Here is a 22917-nt window from a genome sequence, read left to right on the forward strand (position 1 = left end):
TATATATTACTTATTCATAAATATTTTTCTTGTTCAAATGTTTAAGTTTGAACATATTCCTAAATACTTTATTAATTAAGTAACTTTAAAAGAAAAATAGTTACATTTTTTTTCTGTAAGATCATTGTCCTGAAGCTCAGAATATAAAACTGTTAATTAGTAGTTAACCAATCACATTTTTCTCAGAGCCTTCACTTTTCTCAAAAAAGGCATCTCCATAGCATAGAACAGTTCTCTTAGAATGCAAATGTACTTCGGTTCAGTTAAACCCTTCCCACCTTTGTCTTAATAAATTCATGAAGAGAGATACTTTAAAATTTACACAAATCCAGAATTAGGGATATTTTGATTACTGATTACACTCATTATTTTGTGTTTATGCTTAAAGAGAACTTTTTTTTTATGGTAGAGACAAAGAGAGTCAGAGCGAGGGACAGATAGGGACAGACAGACAAGAAGGGAGAGAGATAAGAAACATCAATTCTTCATTGCGGTTCCTTAGTTGTCCATTGATTGATTCCTCATATGTGACTTGACTGGGGGGCTACAGCAGACGGAGTGACCCCTTGTTCGAGCCAGCAGACCTTGGGCTCAAGCTAGTGATCTTAGGGTCTCGAACCCGGGTTCTCTACATCCCAGTCTGACGCTCTATCTACCGCGCCACTGCCTGGTCAGGCAAGAGAACTTTTAATATTAGGATTTTACCTCTCCAAAAGAAAACCATGTCTGTTGAAATTGGGGGACTTATTAGTGGGGAGATGTTTTTCTATAGAGGTACTAGTTAAGTTACTGTACTTTGTACAGTGTTGTTGATTCTTTTCTCTCTTCTAGAATCCTGTTATTTTTATTTAATTTTTATTTTGTAACCCAAGGAAACCATATGTTATAAGGAAGAACACAATATAAAGCAATTAAAAGCAAAAATACTATGGCTGAAGTCAGGCCTCAAAATCTCAGAATCTTCCTCTCATGCCTTCTTTCTCCTCCTCCTTGCCCTACTCAGGTGATTCCGAGGATCTCCTTACATTTTGAGGAGTACAGTTTTAAAATTATTGTAGAGACTGTCTCCTAAAGACTGAAACTTCTCTACACCATTTTGTAGAGTCCATTGACAAGTTCAAAACAAGGGTCCTTTTAAAAACCTACCCATCTCCAGATTGCCTCCCAGTGGTTCACATATTATTTTATGCCTTCAACATGGACCCTCTTAGAGAGTCATCTCTTTCATGTGCCCACCACACTCAGAGTTCTCTCCCTGAACCTGGAGTTGATTAAAAAGCAGAAAAAAAAATAGTTAATTTTCTCTGATATGTGCACAAAATGAAAGTATCAAGACATTTACTTCTACATTTAAAAGAAGAATTGAAATTATCTTACTAAATGAATTCATGAAAAACTGATCTAGATAATCTATTTAAGGCCCCAGATAAGTTCAGTGGCTTAAATTCTTGGATGATGTTATAACTTCATAGTTTTATGATTTGACTGAATTAAACTAATAGTTCAAAAAATTGTTTCCTTGTACTCTTGTTAACAATATAATGCATATGATCTATTGTTGACTATTTATATTAGATTTAAAGTTTTGTGTGCATGTGTGCTGTTTTAATTATGCATGTTACAACCTAAACTAATACTTGGTTTGCATCCACTTTGGAACTTCTAATACAGAGACCCCGTGACCTCTGTTTCTTTCATTTCTTTTTTCTGAGCTGGCTATTTTTCAGAGTCAGCTATGATTGTGGAGTTTTAGTTTACCTTTTTCTGAAAGACTGCACCTCTTTGGGGCATGCTCTGGGAATTCCAATAATCCACACTGAGTAGGGAAGATGGAAACATCATTCACCATCCTTATCAATCAAAACAAGTGAAAAGGACAAAGAAGTTATCATAGTTAGTGGGCTCTCATATATGAGAGTAACCTTACCAAATTAAATTTACCTTATATAAATTCAAATATAAAATCCTCAAATATTATCTATTTGACATTATCCCATCTCCTACATTGGGCCAGGTAGCTAAATAAAGACTTTCTGGGCAAATAAGGGTACAAAGTTAAAATAAACACAATAAGCAAACCAAAAACACAAAACAAAACCCTATAATATCCCAGGAAGCCACATAAAGTCTTCTTGTGCAAATAAAGGCTAATAGCCAAAATATAATGAACAAATAAATTCAACAACTGTCTTAAAATCAGAAGGACACAGAGGAATCTTTATATTTTGAGTAACTCCTTACACTCATGTCTATTTTAATCAATAAGTGTGTTGGGCTAATGGTAATCCGGAAACTTCAGACATTGGCTGTGACAGTGCTTTGCAAGCATACCTTGGTAAATGACAGCAGAGATTTTCACATGCATTCTGGACTTTAGACTACTCTGTGGTGTATGAAGGTGTCCTTGTTGCATGTATGCACATCTGGTAATGACTAGGGCAGTTCATAGAGAAGTAGAATTATTTTCTTTAAAGTTTATCCTTTTGAAATCTTATTACTTAAAACAAAACTCCATAGTAGTACTTTACTTTGATATGCGTGGACTATTTTATCTCTTCCTCTCTAAAACTTGTTATTTTAGCTATGTGGAACCTGGGTTTAGACTTTGTATTAGCTTGGACTAGTACTGTAATGACAGACACAGTATACTGGCTTGTAGAGACTTAGGCAACTAAAAAATATGTCAATTATAAAGCAATGTTTACTCGGAAGATTTAACTGTTTTTATAGGTGGCAGATTCTACTTGAGATGAATTTACCTTGACTTCCCTTTTAGTTCAAAAACTTTCTAGTTCTTTTATATTCTCCTACTGACCTTCAAAATGATTTTGAAGATCATAGTTGACTTTTTAGACTAGGTGAAATTTCTCTTTTTGATTTTTCTTTTGATTCTTCCTTCTACTCACATTCCTTGTTCCTCTTCTGAAACTACTCTCAAACACACGTGTCCCTAACCCCAGCCAAAAAAAGTATCTGTGATTTTGAGTACTTCTTGATCGTGCACTTGGCCCACATACACATGCAGGGACCACTGGCAACATTCTTGTGCCACCTTGGTTTGCTTGTTACCCTCCTGCCATCCTCACTCTTCCCCCAGGACCACTTGCTGATGCTATAGCAAAGTCTACTAAAAAATATGGCCGATTTTGTGCTCTAAGTGTGCTGGTCTTCCCCTCCCCTTGTTCCTTGTAAAGATGACGGATAATTTTGGCCAGGACAAAGTAGTTAAAGGACAACCAGGAGAATGCTGCATGGTTACAGTCCAAGTGGCACATATAATGTCTTTCTGATGAACATTAATGAGCTATGGTGTACTTTGGGGAAAGTACATTACAAGGACTTTGTGAGAGAACATTATGACCAGACCCTGTAATTCTTGCTTATATGTATTCATGAGAACAGAATGTTCGCACATCCTGGCTTTTACATTGCACTACTGATATTAAATAAGAAAATGGATGGGAAACAAATGGCAGAACTTGGGGAAGTTTTTCTTTCTTCCTTTAAAAAAAAAGGCAGATGGTGTTTTGAACACAACTTGTCATAGAACATGAACGCATAAGAGTTCTGGCTGTTGGAAGGGGGAAAAATAAGTTGATTCTTTTTTAATGGTAAAAAGTAGCTTTAAGTTCTCTCGGGGCTCAAAGAAAAAAAAGCACTGAGAAATGGAAGTGGATAACAAGATAGGGTTTCTGTAGCAAGTACCTCAAACCACAGAAGTCACATGGGTTCTTTCTGCTTTGCTACTTCTGATTACTTGTCAGAGGGTTATACTTTCAGCTTCCACCACCATGCAAGTCCATTCAACCATGTGCCAGCTGGAGTAATCTTGATACACAATGTCTTTACCAAGGCTCAGGCGGCAGAGCAGCAATGGCAATTTGGTGGACTACTGCGCTGGCCCAGCATATAGCTCTTACTCCTCACTCACAGGCAGCTGTTCCATGGATGATAACAGAAGGATTCAAATGCTGGCTGACACTGTGGCTACTTTGCCTCGGGGACGTAAGCAGGTATGATTGCTATTTTGTAACTTTCAGAGTGCTCATGTTCTCTTGAGAGCAGAGTGATATGTTTGTGGATTTCACACTAAAAATGTTATTTTGATACTTTAAGAGTATGAGGGAGGAAGGGAGGGGAGGAGCCCACACAGTACTAGTGCACTAGAACAAAAATGTCAGACCATAACAAAACTTTCTTTGGCATGGCAAAACTTAAAAGAAGATTGCTATTCTCATTTGAAGAGGTGTTCATGTAAAACAAGAACATCATTAAGCACATCAGACTTGAAGATACCGTATACAGACGTGACCAGTTTGAGAATTCTTGATTTTTTTCCCTCTCTGTTTGTCCCATTGATTCTTTCTCTCTTAGCCCCACTATCAGTCATAGAGGATCATTTTAGTTCATAATCAAATGGGAGTAGTTTTATTTTTAGGACAAATTTTGTGGACTAAATTATCTTCAGCTTTGAGGAATGGGTACATACTTCAAGCTCTTGAGAAGCTTTTTATTGGATAAGTGAGTGCCAGATTAAACACCAGCTCAGTCACTTCAAAGCTGTGGGATCTTGAGCAAGTCACCTGCCTCTCTAAGATGCAGGTTTCTTTTTTCTAAAGTAAAGATAACAATAGACCCATCCTCACTGGTGCTTAAGTGAGGAGACATGCAGCACTTAACACAAAGACTGAAATGTAATATGTGCTATTATTTTTACTTGTACGGTATTACAAAGTATTTCCCTAGTGAGGAAAAAATATTTGGAAAAATCCTTAATTGAATTTATTGTAGATTTTTTTCTACAACTTCCAATTTAAAAAATGTAAAACCATAAGATCTCTTCAGTTTTATAACCTGCCATAATGCCCCCAAATACATATCACTTGTACAGAAAATATTGAGACTTGTATTTATTTATTCATTTATACTCATTAAGCATATGTTTTTGTCCTTAAGTATTGTAAGTGCATCATGTGCTCCACGTAAGCCCTCTGATTCAGGGTTAGAGAGTCGGAGAATAGCAGGGAGCTATGACCATTTCTCAGGGATGTACATAGCTGACTCCTGGGATTTCTCACAGTGAAGATAAGGACAGCATTTGCCATGTTTGAATCATCAATCTTTTCAATCCAAAAATGCTTTTATAGTGTCTATTAATTTACTACCTGTCTGAAAACAACTCTGGGAAGTACCAAAATCTTTATTCAGTTTTCAGATAAAGAGCAGCAGTACAGGGGGTACAAAGATGAGAAGAACACGTTTCCTGCCCTTATCAGGTTTATGATTCAGTAGCAGACTGAAGAGATGTTATACAAAGTATAACAACATAAATGCTGCAGTCCAAGTATGTGTCTTTGAATACAACCTTGAAGGAGAGATATTCCAGATAGTGGGTATTTCAGAACAAGGTAATAATTAATGCTGAAGCACAGATCTTTGGGCCTTTAGGGAATGTTTAGGTAATGACATACTATTGGGACAGGAGGGTCCACTGTCTGTGTGGGAGGTAAAGGCGAAACCTCAGAGCTGAGCTGCTTTACAAAAACTTGGACACTTCCCTCTGAAAAAGCAAAAATTTGAGCAGCACAGGGAGCCTTGAGCAGTAGAGGGATTCAGGAACTTTATTCTAGAAATGCAGTCAGTCAGTAAGTGGATAGAGACTAGTGAGGGAGCAACTTTTTCACTAATTGGAGAAAGAAGAAGTAGAAAGAATGGAAAGGAGACCCAAAGTCTTAAACGCTAAAATCAAAGAAGAGCAGTGACATCTGGTTTTAAAGCCTGAGTGAAGACAGCATGAACTAAAGAAAAGGCAATCAGTAGGAGGATATTAGAGGAAGATAACTAAAGGGATTTAAGCCTATGAAATGCACAAGTATTTATGTGTGTTTGTGTGTATAATATATATATATATACTTACACATATATTTATACATATCCCAACACCAATTAATTTATTTGTATGTTCTCATTTTTTCTAGGTCTCCCCCCCGCCCCTTTTCTCATGTTCTTTCTCATGGTAGACTACTTCTAGTCAAATAGCTTTTTCTTATTGTTGTGAGAATTACTCTAAGGGGAAAAAGAAAAGGCAAAACAGCATCTCTTGTGCACAGTACTTCTAATTCTACACAACTATCATCAACGAGATTTGATGCAAGTTCATCCCAACATTTCACAGTTGTCCAAAAGTATGTTCATTTTCTAGAACTGGTTTTTAGAGAACACCCCTTTGGCACTGACTCAGTTGCAACAAGATCTTTGTGAGGCCATCACATGAGCAGGTGTTTCTCTGCCCACTGTTATTTTCATCTCTTTCAGCATTGACGTCAACAATTCATACTTCTCGTTATTGTTGGCTTTGGCTTTGGTTTCTGGTTTCTGCTGCGCTGTATCTAGTTAGTGTGTAGTTTCAGATTAGTTTTTAGAATCATTTGGATGTTTACATTCAGAATTACTTTAAAAATAGATTTTTTAAAATGTTTACTTTACTGGTTTTAGAAAGAGGAAAGAAGAGAGAGAGAGAGAGAGAGAGAGAGAGAGAGAGAGAGACGGGAACACTGATCTGTTTCTGTATGTGCCCTGACCAGGGATCGAATAGGCAACCTCTGTGCTGCAGGACGATGCTCTAACCAACCGAGCTAACTGGCCAGGGCTAAAAATAGATGTCTGTGTGTGAATATAATCTTAATGCCTGTGTTTTTAGGAGGTGACAGACACCCCAGTGCAGCTACTATTTTTGAACACAGTTTTAGAACAAAAATACCTGCAATGGAAAACACTTTAGGAATTTGGAAATAAGGGTAGTCTTTAGAAATATTGTAATGCCCAAAGGACTAGGGTTGTTCTTCGAAAACAGTTTTTGCCCAAATGCTGTAGTGAGGCCAGGGCCTGACAGGTGAGAAGCCTAAATATGCATTAGTGGTACCATGACTGAATCTCTTGGCCTGATTATCTTTTAGTTATCAAATTACAGTTGACCCTTGAACAACATGGGGGTTAGGGGTAATAACAGTCGAATATTGGCATATAAATTTTGACTCCCCAAATCTTAATTATTTAATAGCCTACTATTAAATGTTAATATAATAACTATGATAACTATTAATAGCCTATCATTAATTGAAAGCCTTGTTGAGAGCATAAACAGTACATTAACACATACTTTGTTGTGAGCTATATGTATTATATATTGCAATCTTACAATGAAATAAGCTGGAGGATATAAAATCATAAGGAGGAGAAAATATTTATACATTTAAGGTATTTATGGTAAAAATCCCCATATAAGTGGACCTGCGCAGTTCAAACCCATGTTTCACTAAACAGACAATTTTTGGAATGATAATTTTACTTAAAACTTTATATACAGAATATTGTGCTTAATTATGTAGTGCATTTATTTCTGGGTTGGGTTCTTCCCTTAAGAAGCTTTCACATTATTTGTGGCCACACACCTGTCTGTTACCAAAACTCTCAAGTATTCCAAACTTTAACAAGGCATTTTGTTCATTTAATGAATCCTTTTAGGTAGAAAACTGTTAATTTCACCACAAAAAAAAAATCTGAAAAGTATTCCCTAATCCATATTGTTGTATGTTGGGAGTCAGGTTCCAACAGTTCATCCTGAAAAAAGAGGTTCACGAGCCCACAATGAGGCTTCCAGGAAGAAGGTTCTCTGGGTTGCTTAAGGGCACTTCCAAGTTAAACAATTGAGTTCAGTACCTTTGTTTTGTTGTATCTTAGAACCATCCATGCAGCCCTGCTATCCTAAGAATCCCGATTTAAAAGGGAAAAGAGAGCTATATTCATCAAAGATCTGGGGAGAGTGAGGTAGGGGACTGGAAAGGGATCAAAGCATTTGATTTTGGAACTTTGGAAATAAACAAAAACTAAAAAACCTCACCTACGATATGCATTTCCACCCCTCCCCTCCCCCAACACTTTCAGGAAATGAGCACACACAAAGTGGGGACCAGGAAGTAACAATCCGTTACTTCACAGCAGAAGTGGCTACAGTGTTGACGTCTGAGCTCCCCTGAGCCTGGCGGGCTGTCTGGCTGAGCCGCACATCATTGCTCTTTTGCAAACTGACAGCTCAAGTATTTGGTCTTGGTTTCCCACTAGAAAGGGACATTTGAATTACTGGATAGCAGGAAAAAATTACATCTTAAATATTAATGCCTGATTTTTAGGAGATCTGACTAAAAACAAAAGAAGCGGGATCAGAGACTCAACCTCATGCATCTTGGTATTAGTGGCTCGAGAGGGGTTAAAGAGCTCAGTGTACTCAGTGTTTGCAACTGAATTGCCAAATTGCTAAACCTAGCTTTCTCGTATTAGATAATGTGTACTAAAAGGCAGCTGTTGCTGGCATATGCAGTTCATTGCACATCCGTTCCTCGTTCATGAGTTTGGTGCCATCACTACAACCCTGAGAAAAGACTGGGTGGGGAAGGGCAGTCTGGGATCCTAGAACAGGGCTGTAGGGAAAACTGTTTTCCAAAGCGAAAGACATTTGATAAGACCTTAGACACACTTTATTTTTAAAATTTATTGATTTGAGAGACAGAGACAGAAACATCAATCAGGCAGATAATTTGGTGTGTGAGCAAGGTTTGAGAACGTGCCTTTCCACATCACCTGATTCTGACAGTCCTGTTTAAAGCAAGTAGTCTTTGTGTCAAGATATCACATGTATGAGGGAATACGATGGTGCAGAATTTATTTAAGTTGTTTTTTTATTTAAATGTTAGGTCTCATTGCTAATCCAGAGTGGAAACTAATTTATAATTTGACTTAGTCTGATTATTTTTGTGTGTCACTGATAACCCAAATCAGTCAGTCCACAGGAATTGAGTTATCTGCTATGCCTCTCACGTTGTGCGAGGTAAATATTTTTATTTTCTATCTAGCTAAATAGAAAAAGCATCAGGAGAGAGGTGGGCAGTTTCCTTTTTTTTTTTTTATAGAGATCTTGAACTTGTCTTGCGATTGAAAAGATTTTAGATTTGGTCTATCTAGAATGATTTTTGGTTTAGAAGGCAGGTTGAGGGCAGAGTGGTAGAAATCTTGAGGTTCCCATCAATGCTGTTACTAATCTGACAAATATTGATAGCAAGACTTATATTTTTATGGTTACAGATAACATAATTAGAAGTGACCTACATAAGTACCTTACAATCTGAAATAAGGATAAAAGCCAAGCAAACGCAAATAATAAAAACAGATTAAGAAAATGAACGTAACAATATAAGGGAAAGATTGAAGATGCTTGGGAATATCAAGTTTATTGCTCTTCTGCACCAGGAGTTAGCATACTACATAACTGAATGGTCCCCACTGTTGTCACTGATACTTCTCAGTGGACAAACTGGGCAAATTGTGGTAGATTTTCCACAGTCAGTTCTTATAAGTTGAAAAGCAACTTTAGAGTCTTTTTGGGTCTGAGCCTTCCTCTTGCATTCTTTAGGATGATATAAATAATTTGAGGTCCGGAACTGACAAGAAAGGACAATGTAACTAATTTATATCAACTTGGTGGGAAGAGACCAGCTCCCCATTACATTAATTTCATGTTCCAACAGCCAAATCCTGAACATTGAGCCATTCTAGAAAATCTCTCACAATGTTGGCATTTGGTACTGGGTAATTCCAATTCCATATGGTGATGTAGCTTCTTTCCTAACTATTGCCTTAATGAGGATTACTTTTGTGCATTAATTTCTTCTGTGTGTTTTTCTCCTTCCAGTTTTATCCTCTATTCATTTTATTTTTATTTGTTCAGACTGACTATGCATTGATCTCCTGACATTTTATGTGTTAGGTTGACAACTAGAGACAGAGAGAAAGGAAAGGGAGAAGGGTGGAGAAGCAGATGGGAGCTTCTCCTATGTGCCCTGGCTGGTAATTGAACCTGGAACTTCCACAGGCCAGGCCAACGCTCTACCACTGAGCCAACCGGCCAGGCCATGAGTTTGTTCCTTAGAGATTATTTTAACCTGCTTTAAAAAGTAACACATTTCAGTAACTATTATAATAAACACAATCATTTCAACAACATCTTCAAAAACTAAGTTTTGTATGCCATTCTATGGATGTTGGATTATGGTGTGATTATAAATTGCTCTAGTTAATCTCTCAGAGGCTGTTTTTAATACAGATGAGATATGAAGTTCTTTTGGGAAGCTTTGGAATTTTGCCACATTACATTAAATCTTGCCACAGTGTATTATTATCAGAGCCTCTTTTAATCTTTTCAAACAGAAAGCTGGAACTTCCTTTTGCCTGCTTTCTTTCACTATCACTAAAGAATGGAAATTACCGCCTTTACCCTCTTTGAGCTGGGCCAAAGGCAGTGATAAAGAGCCAAGTCCTTTGTGATTTAGAACATTTACAAATGTATCTTGAGGACCTTTTGATAACCATGTGATTGTTGTATTTTTCAGCTTGCCTTGACGAGATCAAGTTCTTTAGGTGACTTTTCCTGGTCTCAAAGGTAAAGAGATTCATTTATATTTTGGTCTTTCTCCAAGATATAGGAACACAGCTCTTCAGACTTATTGATAAAAACACCCCCCCACACAAAGTTATAATACTACAATTTACATAAGTGTCAGCTATTTTAAATTGTGACAGTTTTTAAAATAAGTATGTAGCAAATGTGATACTTTGATCTTCATGCATTGTTTCTTTTTACATTATTTAATTTTTTTTTCTTACAGAAAGCTTGTTACTGTGGAAAAGCAAGATAATGGGACATTTGGATTTGAAATTCAGGTGGGCAGTTTTCACATTTTCCAAACTGTTAATGGAGACAGTGGCACTAGTAGTATCATGACATTTTCAAAGAAAAGAATGAAGTCTCTCAGGATTAGAGAATGATGGAGACTGATTTTTACTTAAGGTGTGGTTGTTTTGATAGTTGTTAGTGTGTTTGGTACCATCAAGGAAAGAATACATTGGAATGCATAAAATAAAACCGGAGACTTGCTCAACTCCTTGTTCTTAGTTGCTTCAGTCTTTCCGTAATTCTGAGATTGACCTGAAATACTTGATATCAGCCAAGTCTTAAATAGGAAAGATAGTGAAATATTCTTGATAGATGTGCATGCTGTATCTTTGTATCTCTAATGTGCTTGCATAATCATTTTTTTATATTGAATGTCATATTTTAAATCTATACTTCGGTATTCAGGAAGTAGTTGATAGCATGTATATTTGTATATATGGACTTCATGTATTCATACATAGCTCCTATTGCATTTTGAAAATATTAAAGATTTGATTCTGTGAGAAATTTGTACTTTTTTATGAATGATGACACTTTATAATTATTTTTTGAAACACTTAAGAACATTGTTCTACTTATATAGTGCCTCATGCTCTAGAAAGTTTTAAAAACACTCTATACAGGTTTCTATGTAATAACTTAAGAATTTCACTTTTTATTTGCTGTTTACTTTTTAATGGCCATATCTGTAAAGATAGTGAGTTAGGTCAAATGAAGTCTAGTCTAATTCAGTGCAGGAGTAGTAGCTTAAGTATTAACCTTTAAAAAAAACTTTTTTCATTACACTTTTGCGCTTCTTTTTCTGCACAATCATATGCTTATTCTGCACATCAACTTTTAGGTCTTTGCTCTGGTGCTGCTTTCAGAAAACTTTGATGACTAAGTATCTGCCCCACATTTGGAAAGTCAGTGTGTATTTTATGATAAGGAACAGGAAGCTGCTAAGTAAAACATGCCTCATGAATAAAGAAACAAATGGAACCCTACCTTCAATGAACAGGGAAAAGTCTGTAGGAGAAAAGACAATAGCCCTCTGCTATCTGAACTCTTCTAATTTTAGATTTGGGAAAATCTGTAAGTCTTCCATAAGGTTTTAGAAACATAATATTCTTTCTTATTCCCCATTCACACAAAACACTCCCTATTCTATTGTAGAGACTACATTTTTTGTGACTGCTTCTTTTTAAATGGGAATTATGCACAAGGATGTGCAACCATTGCTACTGTAAACAGGATCAACAACTACTCACATACCCTTATTTAAAGTGGCAAATTAGGATTTTTTTTTCACTTGTATAATATATGTCACAGTCACTGCTCCCCTATTTTTCTCCCCTTTACCATAAATACCTATTTTATGTGGAGCAAGAGTTCAAGTTATCATTAGTAGACCACAGACTACCTTTATCATGAACCTTTATAGCTCAACATGAACTAATGGCTTCACCTCTGAACTAGAGCACGTACATTTTATCTTAATAATGCAGGAATCCACTCCTCTTCAGTCCTTTCTGGTGTATGCTTTCCATTACCAGCTCCATGACCTATCTCTTCTCTAGTTACTTATAAGATTTACAGAGCTATTGAGTAGGAGATATGGTGTGGTAATTTTTTGAAGACCAGACAGAACCTCATGCACCCATACTGTGTACTCATTCATATATTTTTTTAAAATCATTTTTTAGTTTTCAGTTACAGTTAACATACAATATTATATTAGTTTCACATGTACATTATATAACTTACTAAGTGATCATCTTCATAAGTCACATATCCATCTGATACCATATGTAATTACTAGAATATTATTAACTATTTTCTCTATGCTGCACTTTACACCAATCCCCATGACTGTTCTGTAACAAACAATGTGTACTTCTTCATTCCTTTGTTTTTTTCACCCATCCCCCTCACCCCCTCCCATCTGGCAACCCTCAAAATGTTCTCTGTATCTATGAGTCTGTTTCTGTTCTGTTAATGTGTTAATTTTGTTTTTTAGATTTAATTGTTGACAGATATGTATTTATTGCCTTTTTATTGTTCATGCCTTTTATCTTTATTGTTTCTTCTTCTTAAAAAAAGATACTTTAACATTTCATAAAATATTGGTTTGGTGGTGATGAACTCCTTTAGCTTTTTCTTTTTCTTTTTTTTTTTTTTTGTATTTTTCTGAAGCTGGAAACAGGGAGAGACAGTCAGACAGACTCCCGCATGCGCCCGACCGGGATCCACCCGGCACGCCCACCAGGGGCCATGCTCTGCCCACCAGGGGGCGATGCTCTGCCCCTCCGGGGCATTGCTCTGCCGCGACCAGAGCCACTCTAGCGCCTGGGGCAGAGGCCAAGGAGCCATCCCCAGCGCCCGGGCCATCTCTGCTCCAATGGAGCCTCGCTGCGGGAGGGGAAGAGAGAGACAGAGAGGAAGGAAGGGGGGCGGGGGTAGAGAAGCAAATGGGTGCTTCTCCTATGTGCCCTGGCTGGGAATCGAACCCGGGTCCCCCGCACGCCAGGCCGACGCTCTACCGCTGAGCCAACCGCCCAGGGCCTCCTTTAGCTTTTTCTTGTCTGTCCTATGCTTCTAAATGATAGTTTTGTTGGGTAGAGTAACTTGGTAACTTGGTTGTAGGTCCTTGCTTTTCATCACTTTGAATATTCCTTGCCAATGTCTTCTGGCCTGCAAAGTTTCTGTGAGCAATCAGCTGATATTCTTATCGGAGCTCCCTTGTAGGTGGTTATTTCTTTTTATAACATTGGAACCTCTGCCTTTTCTTCCTTATTTCTAACACACAAATTTTATATCTGTTGGTAAACATATGCAGGGGCCAGCTACACCAGTCAACATTTCCCATTCACTGTACTCACTTTGATCACTGGACATGGAAGGTAGATTCTCACTGCTAATAGAGTTATTATAATAGTGGTTTCCCAATGGAGTGTCCATTATGGCTTTGGTTCATGTACCACATGAGCTGGGCCATCCTTCCACCTCTGGCAAGGTCTGGGCTGTGGCAAGAAGACTCGCTGGCAGAAAAACTGTCAAAGGGCCTCTGACAGAGAGGAGAAATACATTATATGATCTTTAAAAGTTCCTTTTACCTTAAGATATGGGCATCCTAAATGCCTTTTTGAGTGAATAGAAATCCCTTACAGGTTAACAAAGTCTAATTTCTAAAAGTTGCTTGCACATGATTGACTTTTATTTCTGGAGTCTGTAAGTCTATAAAATAAAAGGGAATGATCATTAGACATTAATTTCTCTATAAGGAGGCAATACTGGAATATGTTTTAATTGTAAGAATCAGATGTTTAAAAGACTTACTTAAATCAGAATGGTGATTTTGAGTCTAATTGGAATTAGATCTCATAACTTAATTGTGTGAAAAAGAAGGATATGTTGGTTATAGGTCATTGGGCCACTCTGTCTAGCAAGTATTTGTCCAGTGCTCTTGGTGCAATTTGGAAAACAAAAACACAAAACAAACTGCTTTTGCCAGATTGAGACAAGAGGTGGAGCTTATTTTTTTCTATTTCAGTTGGCTCACCACTGAACTGGTAAGTATTCAACACAGGTAGACCAGCAAGTGTTCAGAAATGAAGGCAACTGAGTCAATTATAGTACTTTTAAATTAATGCAGGGCAGATTATTTGCAGAAACCTAATGTAAAATAATTATTGTTGACATCTCTCCATTTCTGGACATGTACTATTTTTGTCTGCTTCTGTAATGAATACTTTAACATGAGGGATGCTCATGGACATTCTCTTTGTTCCTGGCCACCATTGTTTCATCTCACTGGGAAAAAAGAAACTTATTTTTTCTTTTTTCTTTTTTTTCTTTGTATTTTTCTGAAGCTGGAAATGGGGAGAGACAGTCAGACAGACTCCCGCATGCGCCCGACCGGGATCCACACGGCACGCCCACCAGGGGCGATGCTCTGACTCTCCCGGGCGTCGCTCTGCCACGACCAGAGCCACTCTAGCGCCTGGGGCAGAGGCCAAGGAGCCATCCCCAGCGCCTGGGCCATCTTTGCTCCAATGGAGCCTCAGCTGCGGGAGGGGAAGAGAGAGACAGAGAGGAAGGAGGGGGTGGGGGTGGAGAAGCAAATGGGCACTTCTCCTGTGTGCCCTGGCCAGGAATCGAATCCGGGTCCCCTGCACACCAGGCTGACGCTCTACCACTGAGCCAACCGGCCAGGGCCTATTTTTTCTTAATAATTATGTAATAATAATAAAATCAGGTAGTCTGTTAGGCCTGAAATGATAAAATCTTGAGCCACTCTTTTTTTTTTTTTTTTTTCCATTTTTCTGAAGCTGGAAATGGGGAGGCAGTCAGACACTCCCGCATGCGCCCGACTGGGATCCATCCGGCATGCCCAGCAGGGAGCGATGTTCTGCCCCTCTGGGGCGTTGCTCTGTTGCAACCAGAGCCATTCTAGCGCCTGAGGCAGAGGCCACAGAGCCATCCCCAGCACCTGGGCCATCTTTGCTCCAATGGAGCCTCGGCTGGGCTGCGGGAGGGGAAGAGAGAGACAGAGAGGAAGGAGAGGGGGAGGGGTGAAGAAGCAGATGGATGCCTCTCCTGTGTGCCCTGGCTGGGAATTGAACCCGGGACTCCTGCATGCCAGGCCGACGCTCTACAACTGAGCCAACCAGCCAAGGTTGAGCCAGTTTTATCTCATTTTTTTTTCTCAAGTCAGATGTTATATTTATGAATGGAGTCAGCTGCAGATGGTCTGGTAGGAAGGACTGCAAAGTTGGTGTGTTTGATTAAGTTTACATCCAGGAAAGCCTTTCCAAATTGTTTACTGCATTTACCACTCCATGACTATGTAACTGACACCATTTCGTTTTTTTTTTAAATTAATTTATTTTTTACAGAGACAGAGAGTGAGTCAGAGAGAGGGATAGACAGGGACAGACAGACAGGAACGGAGAGAGATGAGAAGCATCAATCATTAGTTTTTCATTGCGCGTTGCAACACCTTAGTTGTTCAATGATTGCTTTCTCATATGTGCCTTGACCGTGGGCCTTCAGCAGACCGAGTAACCCCTTGCTGGAGCCAGCGACCCTGAGTTCAAGCTGGTGGGATTTTACTCAAACCAGATGAGCCCGCGCTCAAGCTGGCGATGTCGGGGTCTCGAACCTGGGTCCTCTGCATCCCAGTCTGACACTCTATCCACTGCGCCACCGCCTGGTCAGGCCCATTTCATTTTTTGACAAATAGATTTTGAGGGGTTTTTTGAATAGTAATTATGTATCACTTTAATTTTTGCAGACTTATAGGCTCCAGAACCAAAACACCTGCTCCTCAGAACTGTGCACCCTGATCTGCAGGATCCACGAGGACAGCCCGGCTCATTGTGCGGGGCTGCAGACTGGTAACTGAGAACTTCCTCATTTCAATTACTGAAATAGCAAGAAGAGAAAACTTTTAAATAGTGGAAGTCAGGACAGTATTTTTGTTTTGAATTTTCTTAGCGCCTTTATATTGTTAAGGTTACAGGCTTCTTTGTTTTTCTTCAATTTGTGTATGGGGAAGGATTATTTTAACCAACTGCTTTAACACTCATTTCCTTTTTCTTGGCATCTCCCAGGTGATGTCCTTGCAAATATCAATGGTGTGGGCACAGAAGGCTTTACCCACAAACAAGTTGTTGACCTGATCAGATCGTCAGGAAACCTACTGAGGTAACTATTCGTCTCCTTCCCCGTGGGGCTTCAAAAAGACTACGATGTCTCATACTGCTTGTTGAGTGAATGAATAGACGTATTGTTCAGGATCACAAGAAGGGAGGCAGTGCCCCATAGCTGCCATAGCTTTGGAACTGAGTACAGACGTTTTTATCAGTTCCTTTTGTTTTTCAAGGTTTCCTCCAACTTGAACATGTTGTCAACATCTGAAGTCAGAGGACATCGCTAGTCCAATGTTTTCTGAGTGGGAAGGAGAGCATTTAAAAATATTTAATGTTAAATTCAATTAAAGTGGCTCTTATTTTCTTTGGACAAACAGAAAATGCTCTAATTTCCATGGTTGATCTAATCTTGCAGTTAGAACAAATAAAAGGTCAGAAAGGTTGAGTTCTTTTTTCAGCTTATACCCCAAGCCAATTGTTTTCCTCATCTAGTGTTCCATTTGGAAGGAAGAAAGAAGTCTGCCAACCCTCCCCACCCTGCACACATACTCACTTACACCTGCTACTATTCCAAACTTACTGATAGGACATTGGTTTTCCTACTGGAGATTTGACTGACTTTTCAACTATACATTCCCTAGAACCTAATAAGACTTCAGTATTTTGTTCATTCATTAAAATGATATCTTTTGTGCAAGTACTATGTTTTCAGCACTGTTATAGGCTTAAGAGAGAAGGAGGGAGGTAGATAAGCTTCCAAAAATAAATAATATTGATATTTCAGTTATTGACAACTGTTATGAAGAAAGTGCAATAAGCAGTGTGATAGAACATTAAATAAGAGGGCTGATTCTTTAGTTTAGGTGTTTACAATGGTCTCCTTTGAGGAGGTGGACTTTGAGACCTAAATGAAGAGAAGGATGGTTATATGAATTCTTGGTGAGAAAGCATTTAAGGTAAAGAGAGAGGTCTCTCAGTTGCCACAATAGGCTTGGCACATCCAAGGGAAGGAAAGAAAGCCAGTATCACCGGTGGGAGGTGAATTTGGCAAAGTATAACAAGGGATGAAGACAGAGAGTTGGCCTGTGGCAGAGTATAGGTCTGTCAGCCAGGCTGGATAGTTTAGGATTTACTTTGATTAAGGAAGGTCCTATATTTTCTCATTTGTTCTTCACAGCCTTCTCATGAGGTTATTAACTTTTTCTTATTTATAGATGAAGTGGCGGAGGCTTAAATAAAGTTAGACTTAACTATCTAGTAAGTCAGAGGGCTGGGATTTGACCACCTGCTCTGGATACAAAGATCTCTTCAGCCACACCACAGCTGCTCACTGCAAGCTGCCAACAGACAATCTGCTGGACACCTTCCAGTGGTTCTAGTGTAAAACTTCAAAGGATGTTTTGGATGTGTCTAGGAGTAGTTTTGAAAGATGATGGGTGGTAATAGAGGATTGAGTCTAACTGCCAGCATTTTCTGCTGGACTCTATATAGTTTCTATCTTGCAGATTCAAGCTTCTATTTATCCTGAACTCATAGAATCCATAGAGTTGGACTTGTCCTCGGTCATTACCAAGAGGTAGTTCTTAACTAACCCTTATCTAAGCCTCAGTTACCTCATATAGTGGGCAGACCTCAGGTGGAGAGATGAGGAATAATGAGTGGAGACAGTTGGACAACCACAGGTCAGGAAGATGAGAAACAGTTTGTACTAATACTAAAGAGAGCAGCCAATCTAGTCCTGAGGTTTTGCCCATAGACATGTCTTGCTTGGGCAGGTCAGATTGACATTAAAAATCGAAATGGAACAGATTTGCAGAAATCCTCACCATTGTCCAGCATCAAGACTGCCCTAAGCAGATAATATCTTGGCTTGCTATGATCTCATTATCTTGGGTATGATGTTATTAGAATTTGAGGAAAATTGATTTCCACATTTAATGCTATTATTTTACCATGCGTTGAAAAATGCTTGCATCTTTAGAGGGTTACAGCTTATTTATCAAAAGGAACTTGAACCAATACTTTAAGAATGCTTAGGTGTGTGACTCACGCATGAAATTTATCTTATTCAGATTGATGGCTTAGTAGTCACAATAAAGGCCTCTAACTTGAACCCATAAAACAAATCAAATAAATCAGGATAGAATAAGTCTTTATCTTTAGAAAGATAGAGGGGAAAAAGAACACCATTAAATTAATAATTCTAGGATTAAAGTTTATAAACAAAAGGTTTTGAGATGAGAGAGTCATAAGAAGGTTATTATCTAATAGTAGTTCTGGGGGTTTTTTGTTCTAGTTCCAAAATTAAGGCAATTCACAGAAGTAAAAGCTCCTGGCATCCTAGGGAGGGAAAGATTTTTCTGTTACAAGAAATACCATGTTGATGTCACTGTTTGAAAGTCCTAGTGCTTGTTATTCTTATGACTATATTTCTCATGCTTAGCATGGACCTTAGAGTCCGGTACATGGAAGATGTCCAGTAAACATTCCCCAAATGAACGAGGTGATTCAGCCAGACCCCACAAGAATAGATTCTAGCAGAGAACAACCACCCTCATTGCCATACCGTGGCTTCTATAAAATGCGCTACAATTTACAAATTAACCAGAATCTTGTATTCACCCTCTCAAAGGGAGCTGTTTTTTTGTTTGATTTTCCTTTTTCCTTTTCGGAATGTTGTTAGAAGATTTGGACTAGGTCCAGATACTTTTAATACCAGGAGAATCGTAAATGTTGCTTTGTAAGGATTATCTGTGCTCTAATGGTGGTACCTCGTAAGGGTGGTACTTGTTTGAGTGAGTCACTCATGCTTTTCCCACCCCTCCTTTTCTTCTTAAAACAGGATAGAGACTCTTAATGGAACGACGATTCTCAAAAAAGCTGAGCTTGAAGCAAAGCTGCAGGTTTTAAAGGTAATTTAATTTGATACAAGGCGGTACATTTTTCATCCTTGAATGTATGAGTGGTAGAATAAAGATCTATTGAGGAATTGAGATAGCCCTTGAGGATGAAATGTCATGATGAGTTTAAACTGGTGAGTTATCAAGAGCCACACAATTAGCTTTGCAGGAATATTAAATTTCACCAACCAGTGCAAATCACTTCCTTCCTCCTTGTTTGTGTCTATGAGGCTCAGAAAGGCAACAGGAAGCACATTAATTGAAGAACTTTTCACTAATGCGCTGATCTCTCTTGATTTACATTTTGTTTGGAGGGGGGCAAAGAAGGAGGAGCTACTCTTTTTGTCATTTTCCCAAGTGCTTCATGTATATGCAGAAGGGCCTGGAATTTTTGCTTTCTGTTGTCTTTTTCTGTGTCCTTTCATTCTGCCTCATTTTTACATACAAAACATCTCCCTGTACTCCTGTGGCTGCCCTTGAATCTATTTTCATTGGCAAACACCCTATCAACTTTGAGGAGGAAAAAGTAAAGTTTCTATGAGATAGTGTGCAAGGCAGGAAATGTTCAGTGAAAATTCCCCGGAATGGCTCTTTGAGGGTCTTAAAGATCTTAGTAGACTGGTGAGGCTCTGTCAAGCCATGAAGTCCAGACCGTCACTCATGTGCATCTGGGTGGGAGCCTTGCAGACTCCAGCCCCAAGTGCCCTCTTTATCCCAGGGCTGCCCTCTGCATGGCTACGGGACAGCCCCTCTGAGCAAAGGATCGTACGGTTAACTACAGGCCAGCTGCTCACTTGGGCTTTGTTAAGCAGTAGCTTCCATTTATAGCTTTCTTTATGAAGTATGCACTTCTAAATTATTGAGCCCATGAAGGTGGAGTTACTGTACGGTATTTATATTTTATCTTGTATTTGCTTCTTCCACATCTGATTAATCAACATGGCCTGTTTTCTTCTCTGTTAACATCTTATTATAATATTTTCCTTATCTTTGTTGTTTTTTAAATCAATTTGTAAAATTCTTTGAAAAAAAATTTTTTCTGTTTATATTTTCATAGCAATTGAATTGCACTTATAGAATAAATCAGATCAATTGACATCTTTGTTTTTCACTTTTCTTATTTCAGATATAGTTGAATAGTTGGAGGTAAAGAAGTAAAACTTTTAGTATCTACAGATAATCTTATATATATTCAAAAAATATAAGGAAATCTATAAACACTTTTTTAGAATAGAGGGAGTTTAGCAAGACTATTGGATTTAAAAACCAATATCAATAAATGTAAAATCTTTTAAAATTAAAAGATTATATTCATTAAGTAAGAAAAGTTAAAGGCACATAATAATAAACATAACAAAATATATATAAAATTGTATGAATAAATTACAAAATGTTTATTAATTAATTGATTGTATTTTTCTGAAATGAGAAGTGGGGAGGCAGAGAGACAGACTCCCGCATGCGCCTGACCAGCATCCACCTGGCATGCCCACCAGGCATAGATGTTCTGCCCATCTGGGGTGTTGCTCCGTTACAACCAGAGCCATTCTAGTGCCTGAGGCAGAGGCCATGGAGCCATCCTCAGCACCCAGCCTAACTCTGCTCCAATGGAGCCTTGGCTGCAGGAGGGAAAGAGAGAGACAGAGAGAAGGGAAAAGGGGAAAGGTGGAGAAGCAGATGGGCGCTTCTCCTGTGTGCCCTGGCTGGTAATTGAACCCGGGACTTTCACACACCGGGCTGATGCTCTAACACTGAGCCAACTGGCCAGGGCAAAATGTTTTTGAAGTAAATAAAATATTATATAAATCTTTTGTTAGAGCTATTTTTTTATAACTGATTTTACTTAAAGATTAATAGTATGATTGAGTTTAATGTATAGATATGCTAAAATAAAAATTTTTATGCTGTTACTATAGTCAAACACCTTGCTAAATTATATAATGTCTAATAAATTATCTATAGTTTTTGGGGGGCTTTTTATAAATAGAATATCTGTTAGGAATGACATTCAATTCTTTTCTTACTAACTGGCTAAGGATTATATATAATTGTAGGCATCCTTGTTTTTTCTTGACTTTAGAGGAAATTTTTTGACTCATATTAGTATTGAGTTATCTCTATGAATATACTTTTTAGATTAAAGAGGCTTCCCTTCTCTACCAAGTTTGCTGGTAGCTTTTATAGGGTTCATATATTAAATTTTACCAAATACTTTTTTGCATGTGCTAAGATGGTCTTCTCATTTTTTTCTTTTAAAAAGTCTGTCAATACAGTGAATGCCATTTAAAGGTGTTCTAATATAAAACCACCCTTGCATTTCTAAAACAAATACAATCTGATCATAATTTATAATCATTTTTATATACTTACAGAGTTGATTTTCTAATGTTTTATGTAGGATACTTTGGGGTAGCTGCATTTTACAGGTAGAGTGGCCAGCCTGTACCTTTTCCCCCACAGACCACCTTTCTTTGGTCTTGGTATCATGTTTACTGGAGTCTGTGTGAGCTGTGGGGTATCTTCCCTTTTTGTTCTCTGTACAGTACTTGTAACACTATCTGAATCATCAGGGCTAAAGTTCTTTTTTAGAGGGAATACTTCTAAATTCTGTTTCAGTTTCTTTCTTACTTATAAGACTGCTCAGGCTTTCTGCATCTTTTGGGGGAAAGTTGAGCCAGTTTTATTGCATTATGCTTTTGTTAATAAATTTTTTTAAATTTCAAATTTATTGCATAAAGTGTTTAATAAAAATCCTGTTCTCAGTTTTTTGTTTTCTATGACAACTGACTATGTCTTCATTTTTATTTGTACTACATTTTATGCCTTCTCACCTTTGTTTTTTCTTAGTAATTCTCTCTAGAGGATTTTTAAGTCTTTAAAAACCCCAGTATTTCAATTTGTGCCAATCTTTTATCTTTTGCTGATTACTTTTAAGCTATTCTTTTGCCTTCACCAATCTACAGTTTCACCACAATGTGATTATGTCTGGATTCATTGCTAACTTGATACTGCTTAGAACTTAGAGCTTTTGGTGCCCTTTCAATCTAAACACAGGTGATTTTCTTTGGTTTTAGAAAACTATCAACTCGATCTCTTTGAATAGACAGTTGATCCTTAAACAACATGGATTTGAACTACACAGGTTCACTAATACATGAGTTTTTTCATCTTTTAAACAAATGATGTAATTTTATGGCATCGATGAATATAATACAGTACTGTAATTACAGTATAGAAAATACTATAAATGTACTTTCCTTATGAAATTTATTCTCTTATTTAATTGTGAGAATACAGTATACAGTACATATAACATGCAAATTAAGTATTAATGGACTGTTTATGTTTTTGGAAAGGCTTCTGGTCACAGTGGACTGTGAATAGTCAAGTTTGGGGAGTTAGCCAAAAGTTATATGATTATAGGCAGATTTTTTTCTTGTGCTGGGTGGGACTGACTCTCACATTGTTCAAGGGTCAACTGTACCTTCTTTACCATTCCCTGAATTATCATCTGAAATTACTATTAGACATATTCTAGAGTTCCTTGATTTACCTTTCAGACTTCCTAACCGCTCTTTCATATTTTGTATTCCTTTAT

The 22917-nt window shown here is 37.9% G+C and overlaps 1 protein-coding gene across 6 annotated transcripts in view; it reads left to right on the forward strand.

Moving 5' to 3' along the window:
• Window positions 1-22917, forward strand: part of CYTIP (cytohesin 1 interacting protein) — a 133829-nt gene that overhangs the window by 103701 nt on the left and 7211 nt on the right. For 2 of the 6 annotated variants that reach the window (XM_066280933.1, XM_066280937.1), the window contains 6 exons: window positions 3854-4013; window positions 10443-10492; window positions 10719-10773; window positions 16062-16164; window positions 16381-16474; window positions 19262-19331. In XM_066280933.1, coding sequence (XP_066137030.1) covers window positions 3854-4013; window positions 10443-10492; window positions 10719-10773; window positions 16062-16164; window positions 16381-16474; window positions 19262-19331 — 532 coding nt within the window. Of the gene's footprint in view, window positions 1-3764; window positions 4014-10442; window positions 10493-10718; window positions 10774-16061; window positions 16165-16380; window positions 16475-19261; window positions 19332-22917 lie in introns of all 6 variants that reach the window. The other 4 variants (XM_066280936.1, XM_066280938.1, XM_066280935.1 and 1 more) reach the window with 3 other exon arrangements.

This window comes from Saccopteryx bilineata, chromosome 5 (assembly GCF_036850765.1).
Source record: "Saccopteryx bilineata isolate mSacBil1 chromosome 5, mSacBil1_pri_phased_curated, whole genome shotgun sequence".
Classification (NCBI taxonomy): Eukaryota; Metazoa; Chordata; class Mammalia; order Chiroptera; family Emballonuridae; genus Saccopteryx; species Saccopteryx bilineata.